Source organism: Pterocles gutturalis, unplaced genomic scaffold (assembly GCF_000699245.1).
Source record: "Pterocles gutturalis isolate BGI_N339 unplaced genomic scaffold, ASM69924v1 scaffold33156, whole genome shotgun sequence".
NCBI lineage: Eukaryota > Metazoa > Chordata > Aves > Pterocliformes > Pteroclidae > Pterocles > Pterocles gutturalis.
In genome coordinates, this window is record NW_010106771.1 from 636 (window position 1) to 14,377 (window position 13,742).

Sequence of the window (13,742 nt, forward strand, 5' to 3'; positions counted from 1 at the left end):
ATTGCAGTCAAAACCTACAAATTATATATAACAAAGTATCATTGGCAGTGAGTTCTTCTAGCACTAAACTACAAATTACATACAACAGAATATCATTGGCACCAAGTTCTTCTAGCACTTGATTTCCAAAATACTTGCAGTTTCACTGGTGATAGAGGGTAATTAATTTGCTCATGCAGTTTCTTTCCATCCTTTGATAGTGATAAGGCTCCATCTGCCACCAGATGTCTTTCTGCCTGACTGAGATGTTCCTGTGGTCTTTGAAGACTAACTTACATATTAGAGGTGAGCTGTTACCTGTCACTAGAAACAAAACAGCAAAGCTTGTTGATGAATATTAAACTGATATAAAATTCTGAATACCTACATGAAGTGGTTTTTATACTCAGGAGAAAGAAAATTAGGCAGCAATATGAAGTTTGAACTTGGTCAGCTTCTTTGCTTATCTCATCATGGAACTGGAGCCTCCTTTCAAGTAAAAAATGTTAAGATTATATTTAATTAAATGCATTTTCCTTTTTAGGAAGCTATGCCCTACTTGCCTGTAAGCTTTGCTTCAATGACTAGTTTGGATGAATGAAACTCTAGAGTGAAGTGATTTGCAGAGACATTTTTATTTGTATTTACCATGAAAATAAAAAAATACTGCATGTTCTGGGTATTTTGCATTATTACTTGAAATTTTATACTTACAAGGATATATTTATCTTATTAATTGATTGTTCCAGGAGACATATGACTAATTACTAGCCATGTAGAAATTACCTTCATTCATCTTGCCTTGCTATTGCTAAAATAGAATACTAAAAAAATTCCCACTGGTTTATAAGTCGGCCTTATCAAAATATTATTTATGATGCTTCATGCCAATTGTAGTATACAATACTTCTGTTGAAATATTATTTTGGATATTATTTAATCTTACTGAATTATTATTTTGAATATTATTGATATTATTTGAATAGTATTATTCAAATACGGACTCAATGTGTCTTGACATCCCATTTTTGTGTGAGAACTGTTCTGTAACAACAAGAAGATAAAGGAGTCAAAAGCTGTATTTCATAGAAAAGTCTGATGGTTTAAGTAAACATGTAGTTGTGATTTATTGTAATTAAAGGTGTGCTGTGGTCTACTATGCCAATTTTCCATCTTTGACCTTCTTGCTTCCACTCTCCCCATATATTCTTTGCCTACAAACCTCATTTTAAAATTCTGAGGCAGAAGGGAGGACTACTGTCTTGTTTTAAAAGCAGTATTGCCACTGCAGTGCCTTCCTACATTTCCTCCATGTAAGGAATTTCTCCCGATGGTATATCCTGGTCTGAGTTTAGAAGGAGGCAGATGCAGTGTCATACTAATTATTTTAAAACATGCAACTTAAAGCAATATTTAGATCTATGTGGTGGAGCTTACCTTGGCACACCAAAGTATTTACCAGTCAGCCATATCAGGAACTGGCTGGTGTGACTTGCAGTCCCAATGTACCTGAAACATCCAAATTTATTTGCCATGTGAACTGGGTAGGCAATAATACCTATAGATTAAGAATATTGGTTCCTTTGAAAAGGCAGCTTTATGAGTTCACGAATCTTAGAAAAACCCTGTTGTCTTTAGCTCAGCTGTGCCAATCATCATAAAACATTTTGAGTTATTCTGAGGTACACTTTTCACCATGATCCTTATCTTTTTATATGGAAGAACATAAAAGATGCTAACTAAGAAGGTGATAAAAATACTTTTGCATGTTGGCAGCTGGAAGAGAATCAAAGTGTGTATGTGAAGGAAATGACAGCTCCAAATAAATGTAAGGATGTGTCACATTCTCCTTCAGCCCTTCCTTGCTGATTCTTGAAAGTCCCACTGGTATTCAGACTGCATGCTGTAGTTTTTTCTGTTCTCACTTGTATTTTAACATCTAACACTTCACTCCAGCTAGCAAAAATTGAGGTCCTGAACTTTGATGTTAAGTTGTGTTTTGTTTCCAGTGTCACATCCATAATTAAATATATTTACATTCAATTGTATAGATGACGATATTGGGATCCACCAGTACTATGACAACAAGGAACCAGGTAAAATATAAAGAACCATAACTAAAACTAAACAAAACTTACAATTGTTCAATCTTTGCACCAACTGCTTCCTCTGAAAAATATAACTTCAAATTTCTTGTTAGTATATGCCTCTGTATTTCTATGTAGTAAGGAAGCACAGAAGGAAGTTATCTCTCCCAAGTTACAACAGAGTATTTAAAAACATTTTATTCCTCAGAAGAAAAAGAAAGGGAAAATATTTGCGTAAACCCAACTTCTTTGTCATTAGAAACAGCAGTGGGGTTTAAAACTCTAAATTCTAATATTTTATATAGTCTTTTATCTTCTATTCAGCCCTTTCACCTGCTGCAGAATACCAAAATGCCGTACTAACATCATTGTGAGGGACGGTGCAGTCCAAGGCTCGGGCAGTTGGACCCTGGCGCTGCGGTAGTTGGGTGTTTGATGGAATCCCAGCAGAGGGCATCGTGAACGCACGAGAGTGCCAGCCCTGGCCTCCTGCATCCCTACCTGGTCTCTGAAATGGCCATTTCAGAGTGAACGATCAATTTTCTTTATCTGATTAATCCTGTTAATCCTAGAAGTTTCAGGATGGGCCAAAAGGTCTGTTCGGCTAGAGTTACTTCCTCTTTGCGGCCAGGTTAGAGTGGAGGCTTGTGCCAGCATCCTGTGGGCTGAGTTTCGTGGTTAATACGCTGTCTCCATGGCTCTGCTGACAGACTGACTCAGCTTCTCTTTTGGGTTCAGTTGCAGCTCACTTCACTATCTAATGAGATTGGAGGCTCAGTAATGCTGGCCCACCTGTTGGGCTGCAGAAGCCTTTCTTTCACTGAAAATTTAAGATATCCACCTTACGAGGTGAAAACATCAGGTCTGTCTTAATTGTTTGTAAATTTCTATGTTTTATCAAATGGTATGAGTCTTCTCTCTAATATTAATGTTTGCTGACAGCAGTCGTAAGGATTATCATTCATCTTTTCATCCTTTCTTTCCTTTAGCATCACAGATGAAGCATGGTTACTTAGAAGAGAAGCAAAAGCTAGCAGAATGTAAGGACATTTTCTGAGTTTCTTGTTACAGTAAAACCAGATTATTAATTTGGATTGGTGATGCCCCTGAAAAAGTATTAAAATACCCTCAGACTGCTTCCAATGTAACTTTCTGCACATGCCATCTAAGACAGGTGGTCACAGAACTACACAGCGCAAAACCATTTAGAAGTTGTAATTATTCCTTCCTGGTATAATTGCAATCTGGTTTTTTTTCTGTGTCGCTAAACGTAATAGTGTGTATTGCTTCTCAAGTCCATTGTCAAGGAATCACAAAAATAATCACAATCCATATTTTTCATTATGAAATTTACTCAGCAGATGAGTAATATACATTTTTCCCAATCAGCTCTTGAACTGAAATACCAACTGCCTTAAAACTGAAAAATATAACTATAATACTTTCAGCCAAAATCAAATTCCAGGTTAATAATCAGCTGCCTTCACAGAATGCTTTTAGCTTTGAAACGTTTACACTGTTCTGTGTTATCTAGTTAAAAGCAATTTCAGTTTATGCTATCACACAGCAATACTGTGACAGTTAAAGATTTTTATATTAGTACGACTTTTCTTTAGCTCAAGTTTTACAACTCCTGCATAGTTACTATTGCTCACAGCATTCATTAATGTTCAAACATTATTACATGACAACACTGAAAAAACTAATTGATTTTCAGGTGACTTGACAAAATAATTTGTATGCTGTAAGAATTGCCTTAACATTTTATCTTATAATGAAAATTAACATTGCATTGTGCATGCGTTTGAAGGCAAAATGTATTCCAGAAGGGTAAGTTATTTGCAACACCATAAGGTATGTTTGGAGCAGGTTGAAGCCCCAGTGGGGATGGGTATAAAGGTGCATGCAGCCATGTGGTAAATCTACACCTGCTGTGAAGGGTTGTGTGTCACTCAGTCAATACAGCTCTGTAAAGGTGGGGAGGTGAGCAAGGGTTATAAGTAGGGATTTATATCCCTGAATGCTCTGAGTAGCATTATCTTACAGTCGCTGCCTGTATGAAAAGAGAAGCAGGCCCAGGTAAACCTCATTATACAGAAGTCCCAACTGTTGTTTTTCATACGTGTGACATGCAAAAGGAACATGAACTACTGTACCTCGTTGTTGCAAATATAGGAATGACCTAGGCACAAAGCACCGTATAACATGTTTCTTAAAGAGGAGCTTTGTGCAACTTTATTCACAGCTGCTGATTTGTATATAAAGTTTGGTATCTGTACAGGCAATTTCCCATTTTGCATACGTGGATAAATATTCCAGTATTTATGAAGGCACCCATTGAAAATGTGATCTTACATGCCTAATTAATATTATCATAACAGTTCCACCAACATTGGCATCAGTCCAGTAAAACACAAAGAGAACTTGTATGTTGGTGTGCTCTTTTGTTGATCTATGAAATCCTTCATTTTTTCACTCTATAGCACTTCTATTGTAAACTCCTTTTTGCAGGGAGGTTTAAGCACAACTGTTAAGTCATTCAGTCTGGAAGTTGGCATACAAACTGACAGCTTGGAGCCCAAAACTTTTCATCAGGTTTCCTTTAAATAGGCTAGATTTTTAAAAGACAATGTGTTCTAGTTTCTTGTGGTTTTTATTGTATACTTACAAAGAGAAAACTGCTCACTTTTAATAGATGAAATTTCATGAGTTATTAGAACCTGATTCTCAGCTGTGAAACAAGCCTATTACTAGCAACTCCGGAGGAAGCTTTGCCTCCTGGTTTCAGGATTAATGTATTAGGCCAGAATTTTCACAATAGTTTGCTGAACATTAATAAATTTGCTAAAGGGCTGTAGCAGTCATGCAGTTTCTTGTTTGCTTGACTTGGCAGATTCTTCAGACCAAATTTGCAAACACAAATCCTATAAATAACTATACTCCATAGTTATGGCAGTCACAATTACCTGTTGTCAATACCTCTGTATATTCACATATCCATGCATATATATTCTGCAGACCTATTAGTGCCTGCTTTTTAAAATCAGGCAATGACGTGCTGGTTCAAAAGAATAGTACCTGTTTAGGATTTGAGAACTTGAATCGGAGTTAACATACTGAATGTGAGATGCTTTCTCATTGGAAGTACTTAGTAGCTGGGTAAGATATTACATCCTGAGAGCTTTGTACACAATTGCCATGGTGAAGTCATGGTCAATGTGGATATTTCATGCTAACTGTTCCTACGACAGAGCCTTTCAACAGGTTATCATTTGACAATACAAACCAATAGAAACCATAGCCATTTCCTTCCAATTACAGGTAAGTTTTACTTTTAATGTAACTCCTAGCAATCCTAGTTTTGTTTCCACAAAAAAGGAAGCTCAACTTGAAGAACTTTTTTTTATTATATGTAAATGTATATTTGTACACACACACATATATACACATATATATACAGTCACCTGTACATACACATATTCTCTATCTTCTTTTTTCTTTTTTAACTTTCATTTGCCAGCTCGAGATTATCCTTGGATACTGAAAAATAGGCGACCAGACAAACTGCGAGATACACTCAAGGAGTTAGAGGTATGTTTCTGAAAAAGTTTCAAGTACAGCAACATATAATCCAGTTTTCAAACCTCTTTCAACAGCTTTAATTTTCATAAAGATTCAGCTCTCCTAGTGATGATAAATGTGCTTTTGTCTGATGGGCTGTTCTAAAACAGCTGCATCTTTGTATGGCATGCTTCATCTATAAACTTGAAAATCAGAAGTATGTTAACTGATAGTGACAATGTGTACTGCCAACTCCACTCTCTGTTTTCTGTTGCCCTTTAGGACTTAATGCAAAACAGTCAATGTGTGCTGAGCAAATGGAAGAATAAACATATCTGTCAGGTAAAATGTTTTGACAAGGTCTTGCAATGTTCAGTCAGTGGAGCTGAACAGCCATTCGGTGATTGATGCAATATTGTTAAAATGTTAACTAACACAATTTTTTTAATGTATGAGCTCTTATTACCTAGATTTTGTTTATTTAAAATTCTAACCTGAAGTAGATGCTACTAAACAAGAGTCTGGTTTTTATCAACAAGAAAAATTACATTAAAGGGCCCTGGTTCTGTGAGATTATTATTATGTGGGGAAACTGAAAGTATCCTGTACCTCAAAATAGTAGGCTAAGGGAGCAGTTAAAATATATTGACAGGCCTGGAATCTATGTTATATTAGTTTTTAATATCTTAATTATTTACATGTCTGTTGTAAATCTTTGTGCTTGTGTAATATGGGAGGGAAGCTTTAACTGTAAACCCGCTAGATCATCAATCAAGTTATGGATTAAAAGATATTGTGACATGAGGCACACATGTAGCTATGTTCTCTGTCCTTGTAAGTTCCACATACTGTGTACGAGAAACAGCTTTTCACATCCTCTTTAACACAGAACAGTAGGGTAGGTGGGAGAGCTGAACATGACATGTGGTCTAGCTCCTTAATCATGAGCTTGTTCTGAAAAACATATGTAATGTATTTTGTAAGTTTCTGCAGTCTTCATTGTTCATGAGGAATGTGAATCTTATTTGAAGCTGCTTTGACATGGGGAATACTTATAAATATTGCTAATACTGTTTCTGAAAATAAATTGTGTTCTAACTTTTATGCTTTTTCAGTTTCATAATTTTTTTTCTTCTAATTCAAGTAGTTCCAAATATGTGTCAGCAGGATGAATATTAAATATTCGAACCTTATACCACTGAAATTCCAGAAATGTCTTTAACAATAGCAAAATTTTTAAATACCTGACATGTCAAATAGTATATAGTCTTTTTGTATCAGTAATAAATATATTATTGTTTAAGCTACATTTGCCTATCAGATGTTATCGCTAGGAAATGTATATCATTCGTGTACAGATTACATAGTATATATCTGTGAATGTTAATCTTCTAGAACTTATTTAAATATTAATTGTATGCTAATTAGAGGATTCTGTGTGTGTGTTGTTATTGTCCTGATTAGAAAAGGAATCTGGTTAAGAAATACTGAGTCAATTAGCCATGAGTGTATTCATCTGCTTCCCAGGTTGCTGTCTCTTCATTTGCTTTCCCCATCCATTTACTCTGTATCATTTTCCTTCCCCTCCCATCTATCTGCATCCACCCGCATTCCTTACCTATACATACTTAGGAACAGTGAACTTCTTCCAAAATGTGATCATCCTGCCTTTATAATGTAACAACTTTGGTACACTATCCATTCTGTATAAATTTTATTTTTTTTTTGACTTGGCATTTTCTAAGTAGTTTCAGGCTTACAAAAAGAGATAAATACAATTACTTATTTCTTGTACAAGATGGGAAAGAAAAAAGTTGTTTGTTTTTATCTTAATATGTTAGGTCTGGCTCTATATTGTATTGAATCATGTAAAAGGTTAGCTTGTTAAATTGAGTATTTTTTTAGGGTTTTTTAGATGGCTTGTATAGCCAGAGTATAAGTGGTAGTATAGCTTATAACAGAGCCAGAGTTATAGATAAAAATCATAGTAACTTCTCTGTCCTTAAATTCTACTTTTGGTTTCTCAATCACAAAACAAAATGTTTTTTAATATAATAATGTCTGATAGCTGAAGTCTTCAAGACGTTTTAGAATGTTCTGCCAAAACAGTTGTGTTATTCCACTTTCTGTCTTCCTGAAAATATAAACTCTCCAACAAATGAAAATAAAACAGAAAAATGAATAGAAGAGAAAAGCTATCTTCTCTTTATTTTTATGTTAAATAGTTTGTTTTTCTGATGCTTATCTGTCTTTACGCATTTTGCAGGAATTTCTGGACTCCTTTTTGATACAAATGTTCTGAAGCTTCTGGAAAAGATGTTGTACATTTATTTTTTAGTTCTAAGTAGGAGACTAATTAGCTGTTTCAGCAGAAAGTTCTTATCACACAGAGGTGCGATCTATGTCATAGGACTACTGTATTCACATGCTATTTTGGATGGATACCAGAGCAGCTGCCAGTGGAAAAAGAAGGGTCTGTGTTTACCTTAACATTCAAGTGTAATAAAAAACAACATGTCAGACAAACAGCATAGAGAGAATATAGTGAATTATGCTGTTGTAATTTTCAGTGATTTGGGCTAAATCTGAGTATGTGGTTTAATTATAGTATTTTTTTTTATCTTTGTTTTTCAGTAGCAATACAATGTCAAATGAATTCATTCAAAGTTAAAATATTTAGCTTAACAGCCATCACATTTTTCTATAAATGTTCTATGTTTTCAAATCTGCGATATCTTTAGCCGAACCAGAAAGAGTTCCCTTTGTGTTGTAGTAACAATGTGCTAGCCAAAAACTCAATGACAGTTGTACCTTTAGCAATACAGAACAAATTGAAAAGAATCTGAAAAGTGATACAATAATGACAAGACTATAATTTAAAAGAATAGTATGATTTCCCTCAGATTTTGTGAAAAACAAGCATAGAACTGCTTCTAGTGTGCCTTCTGGAACCTGAACATCACTATTCCTAATCCCTCACTGCTTCCTCCAGCACTTCCAGCTTCTAACTAGCCCAGAGGCAAAAATTGGGGGCTATAAATTATAACATACATTTGCTAAAAATAAGTGTGCTGTCATGTTAACTGTTTGTGTGCGAATGACCGATTAGATTTCATACGTATGCCTCAATGAAAAATGTAGTTAGTTTGCATACAGATTATCTTGTCCATTGTATTAATTTATTTCTCAAAATTGGCTCTTTTATATGAGTTTGCCTAGAACTACTATAACGCTGGCCCGGCTTTCTGCCTTTCTTAATGTTTCATTTTATGCATCATAATTTCTCCTATTACTTTTTTTTTAAAATACAATCAGTGCATTACAAGTTTCATATTTACTTCTTTGTCCATTGCCAAAAAAAAAAATCTATTGACCTTTATTTTTGCAGTCCTAAGTATACATTCTGGTACTGCTTAGAGCTTCTGAAATAGATGATGTGCCAATTCAAGTAAACATAGCCTAGACTGTAAAGGGATTCTTGTCAAGGAGCTTGCTCTCCTATTTAAAAGAGCTGAGTTGAGCCCTAAAGGACTGAGGTCTTTTCTTTAGCTCTGTTCCTACTTGTTCCAATAGGATCTGAATGCACACCATTTCTGTATGGCACTTCTGAACCCCAACTATGATGACCTGTGATGAGTTGCTGAAATAATCCTGTAATCTGCAGTTAGTTGATGTCAAAGGAAAATAAATGGACCATAAAAGAAGGATGATGAAAAAAAAAAAAAGAAAAGAAGTCTTTACAATAAGATGCCACTGTATTGTTTATAATTAAATAAACAATTTAATCCTCAGATTTTCCTACCAAAGAGTAATAGTCTAAGGAATAAATTTTATCAATATTGTTGAGTTTATGCAACTCGGTTCTGGCTGCTTCCCTTCCTCTTGGTCTGCTTTTCTGATTCTTTGGAATGCTTTTAAGTTTCGCCACAAAATCATGAAATCAATCCTGTGAAACGATGCCATTGGTTTAGGTTTGTTTTTACAATGTAAGGTAGTAAAATTTAATGAGATCTAGCCGAAATATTTGATTTCAAACTTTTTTTAGTTTTACATTTGCATTACGATGTAGAATTAAACAAATGCCAACACTGAATTATTTTGTTGTGTAAAAGCCAAGCACTAGCTGTGAATCGTATCTGTTACCTGCTAATGAAACAGAAGTATATATTCTTTGCTAAATTACTTTGATTTTATTTAATTTGTGTTGCAATTTACATATGTATATGAAAGTTTTTTATGTTACCATCATTGACATACTTAGAAGTGGATTCTGAATTGAGGTACATAGCAATATTTGTTGACATGGCTTGTTATATCAGCTAAGATGCCCATATGCAAACTGATTTAGCAAGATATATGGTGACATATAGTAGCACATCTGATATAAAAATCAAGACATTCTGGCTAGAATACATGAGAAGCTAGTACCCATCACCAGTTACTAAAAGGAACATTGCCCTCATATTAAATACTTTTGGTTGCTTTTGATCACAGCCATTAATGTGTTATGTGGTTTTAGAGATTTGGAGCTATAAGTACAAATGCATTGATTATTGTGAAACAGTAACGTGTAACAACAATAACTTCATCTGTAATAAGGCATGCAACAGAGTAATTATGGTAGGGTGGCTAAGAAAGCAATCTGGAATGAAGAGGTGGGGAAAAACCCTGGGAACCTGCTTGAACAAGAAATGCTTTGCCATTCCCTTCTCCTTTTGCATATTTCTTTGTCGGTTGGGCTCTGTAAGAGAAAACAGTTTGCAGCAATATTTTTTACAGGCGTGTTTTCCTTCTCTTCCAATTTTAATCAGATAGAAGCAAATCCTGGCTTTGCTCTGCAGGTATCTTTTTAGGTAGAAGGCCTGATAAGCAGCTAAGCTGCATGAATGAGAAGTCAAGAGCTAAAGTTTCCAAGGATAAAGGAATCCACTTAAGTACATGCTTAAGTTCTACTACAGTCCGTAACACGAGCCTGTACTTAAGTCCTTTGCTTAATGAAAAGTAACTCAATACATATTGGAGCACTTTGCTATTGGGGAAGGGAAGTGCTAAGTCTTCCCCTGAATATCTTCTGCTCCTTCTTATGTCTTTCTTGCCCATTAGAGAACTGGTTTTGGCGTACAAGGTGCATAATTCCTTCTATCAAAGTCTTTACATTCAACTCCTCAGTAACAGACACTGAGTGGCCCTTCCTTCCCACCATGTAGAATGACCAGATGCCCAAACATTTTACTCAGACTACAGTCAAGTACAAAAGCTATGCCTGTTCTTCCAATAGGTATGAAGTCATGCTTTCATATTTTGTTTGGGAATATCTTGAGACTGTTAAAGCTGTAGAGATGACTTTGGATTTCTATTTTTCACATCGCAGTACTTTAGTCTGAAGAATTTGTGGTGTGTTTCATTATTGTGAGCTTTTTTCCCTAATTTGGAATCTGTTAAATCGAACGTCTTTGTGCCTTGTGTAAATGATGCCTCTTATGTTTGCTTTTATTCTTTAGCAATGATGGGCAATTCCTTTGAGCAGTACTTTTTGGAGTTGGATCACAGTGTATCTGTGTTCAAGCCAAGTTTGCAGTCTTCCCCATTTGCTTTATATTCATTTGTGCTTATGACTGGACTGCTCCCATCCACCAAAATATGAGCTTAACTATGCAAGCTTCTGTATAACAGCACCTAAATCTTATTACCATGTAACAGTCTTTGCATAGACTAGACAGTGAGTAAAGAATTAAAACTGTGAAGTTTCATTTCAAGCACATAAGTATTTTATCTTTAACATAGTATTTTAGTTGGAAGATAATATAGGGTCATAGAATCATAGAATCATATAGGTTGGAAAAGACCCTTAATGTCATCAAGTCCAATGGTTAACCTCACACTGCAAAGTCAACCACTAAACCATGTCCCTAAGTGCCACATCTACACGTCTTTTAAATACTTCCAGGGATGGTGAATCAGCCACTTCCCTGCTTTATTTAAATATCTGCCTGTACTTCATGGTACACTTTAAGAACTATTTAAAAAAAAAAAAGCTCCCATTCTAATCCAAAGGATTTTTAAAAAGAAGTGGAAGAAATACTGACCTTACATGGCCATATAGTGTATAAGGTCTCTGATTTACTTCATAAATGTAGACTCTAAAGTTCCTAGAGAGAAGGACTTAAACCTGTGGAGCACAGGTATATTACCAACTATGGTAAATTGTTATATCAAAAATTTGTTAAATTAAGATTTAAGTTTTGCCCAAATATCTCAAACTTCTGTGGAGAATAATAGGAAAGAATGTTTTACTGTAAACATAAAGAAGGAGGGAGGACAATGGGAGAAGCAATAAAAGCCATGGAAATTATATTATTCTTACCTCCTTTCTACAATTCTATCATGCCGTACTGATAGCAGAGAGAGTCATCTATGCAATATTGAAAATATATAGCATTGGTTTAATGACTAGGTTCATAGATGTAAAGCAAAGCACACCCATTGGCACAATATTTGATATTTATATAAATGTCATCATACACTGGAGCAGTTTTCATAGATTTCTATTCGAGCTCTGTAACAGGTATGATTTATGTCAGTACCAGGAAACGAAAAAATAGGCATAAAGTGAATTTACACCCTGAAACAATGAAGGGTTATAGAATTCTAACCTTATTTGTTGCTCTCAAGCCGAGAGTTTGCAAACAAGTCTCTATACAGCGTTTTGGATGGACATATTGGATGTCAGCAGAATGACAGAATGACAAGCATGTGACCTCATTCAATAATGCAGTCATTCAAGATCACTGACCATCTACAGATCAAAACACTTTTTTTTCCTGTGTTTTGCCTCTCCTCTTCACCTGGATCGGTGATACATATATCCCTACTCTGTCAGGTAAACCTAGAGGCTATAGACTTCTGATTCCCTTAGGTTGTTCTCCCAGGTTAACTCCAGGATGCTCTTCTCACTCCCTGCAAGGAAAGGAAGCATGGGAGCAGCCTGCCATTACTGTAATGCTTTCTGAGGGAAGAACATAGCTCCCAAGCAAAGGCATTGTGGAAGACACAAGTTGGAGAGTTTATTTATAGGACTCCACCAGCTCTGTTGTTGGCACTGAAGGATTTGGGGTGTTTCACTCTTCTCTGGCAGGCTGATATTCATTCAGTAGTTTAGAACTGATCTTTCTAGAGCATTTATGTAATTTTCCTTGATCATTGCTTGCATCATAGTTTGTCAGCTTCTGGGTTTCAACTCTAACTTTTTCAACTAGGTTCTTTGTACAGTTATAGCTAACCATAGTCAAACCTTTCTGGAATTAACATTACCAACTTGGAAATAAATTGTGATTTTATCTGATCTAACTTCAACGTAAGGATAAATTGAAGTTTTGAAAGATTGTAATAAAAGCTGCATGAGTGTAACTGTGTCTAACATTTTTACTAGGACAAAACCTTAAAGGACATCTGTCATGACAGGAAATATTGAAACATTGACTATATACGTCATGATTAGAATGCATTATTAGACTTTGGCAGGATGGCAAATGATCATTTGTTCTTAACATATTCACTTCACAGCACAGGTATTTTTTGTTTCTGTTCCAGATTTCAATAGAATTTATCTTCAAACTACTGTGAATTGACAGGAAGATAGGTTGAAAAAATACTGGTTAGAGACATTAGTCAGGGCAAGAAGGTAATTTGTTTAAATATGCTTGTCCTGTTCTTTGCTACAGAGAGCACAGAGCTATAGTAATATAGCAAAATATGTATAACTGAGAATTTTCGTAGCTAAATTATTAGGAGCAGGGATTTTTATGCCAAACTCTACTACAAGAGCAAATATTTCTCTAGTAGTAAGTTTTTTAAAAGCACAGAGATTTCTTTAAGTATCTGCTGTTAGGCAGAAGAGCTGGAGTCCAAGATTTCTGGCCTTTGGTGAGTCCTCTGTATGTTTCTACAATGGTCTTTCCACTGAGGATTTCTTTGGCAGAAAAGATTGTTCAGCAAATTTGGGGCTGGTGTAACCTCTGCTGAACAAATAATGATTTTTATTTTTTTTACTGATTAGAGGGTTATGAACCTAGCTGCCAGAATGAGTCCTTCAGAACTGCTGCCATGTAGCAGGAA

General features: G+C 35.3%; 1 protein-coding gene across 1 annotated transcript in view; it reads left to right on the plus strand.

Moving 5' to 3' along the window:
- The first annotated feature begins 221 nt into the window (after window positions 1-221).
- Window positions 222-13,742, plus strand: part of WDPCP (WD repeat containing planar cell polarity effector) — an 88,849-nt gene continuing 75,328 nt past the window's right edge. Inside the window, exons 1-5 of the mRNA XM_010087893.1 lie at window positions 222-285; window positions 2,031-2,075; window positions 3,056-3,106; window positions 5,587-5,657; window positions 5,910-5,969. Coding sequence (XP_010086195.1) covers window positions 225-285; window positions 2,031-2,075; window positions 3,056-3,106; window positions 5,587-5,657; window positions 5,910-5,969 — 288 coding nt within the window. The 5' untranslated portion in view covers window positions 222-224. The remainder of the gene's footprint in view (window positions 286-2,030; window positions 2,076-3,055; window positions 3,107-5,586; window positions 5,658-5,909; window positions 5,970-13,742) is intronic.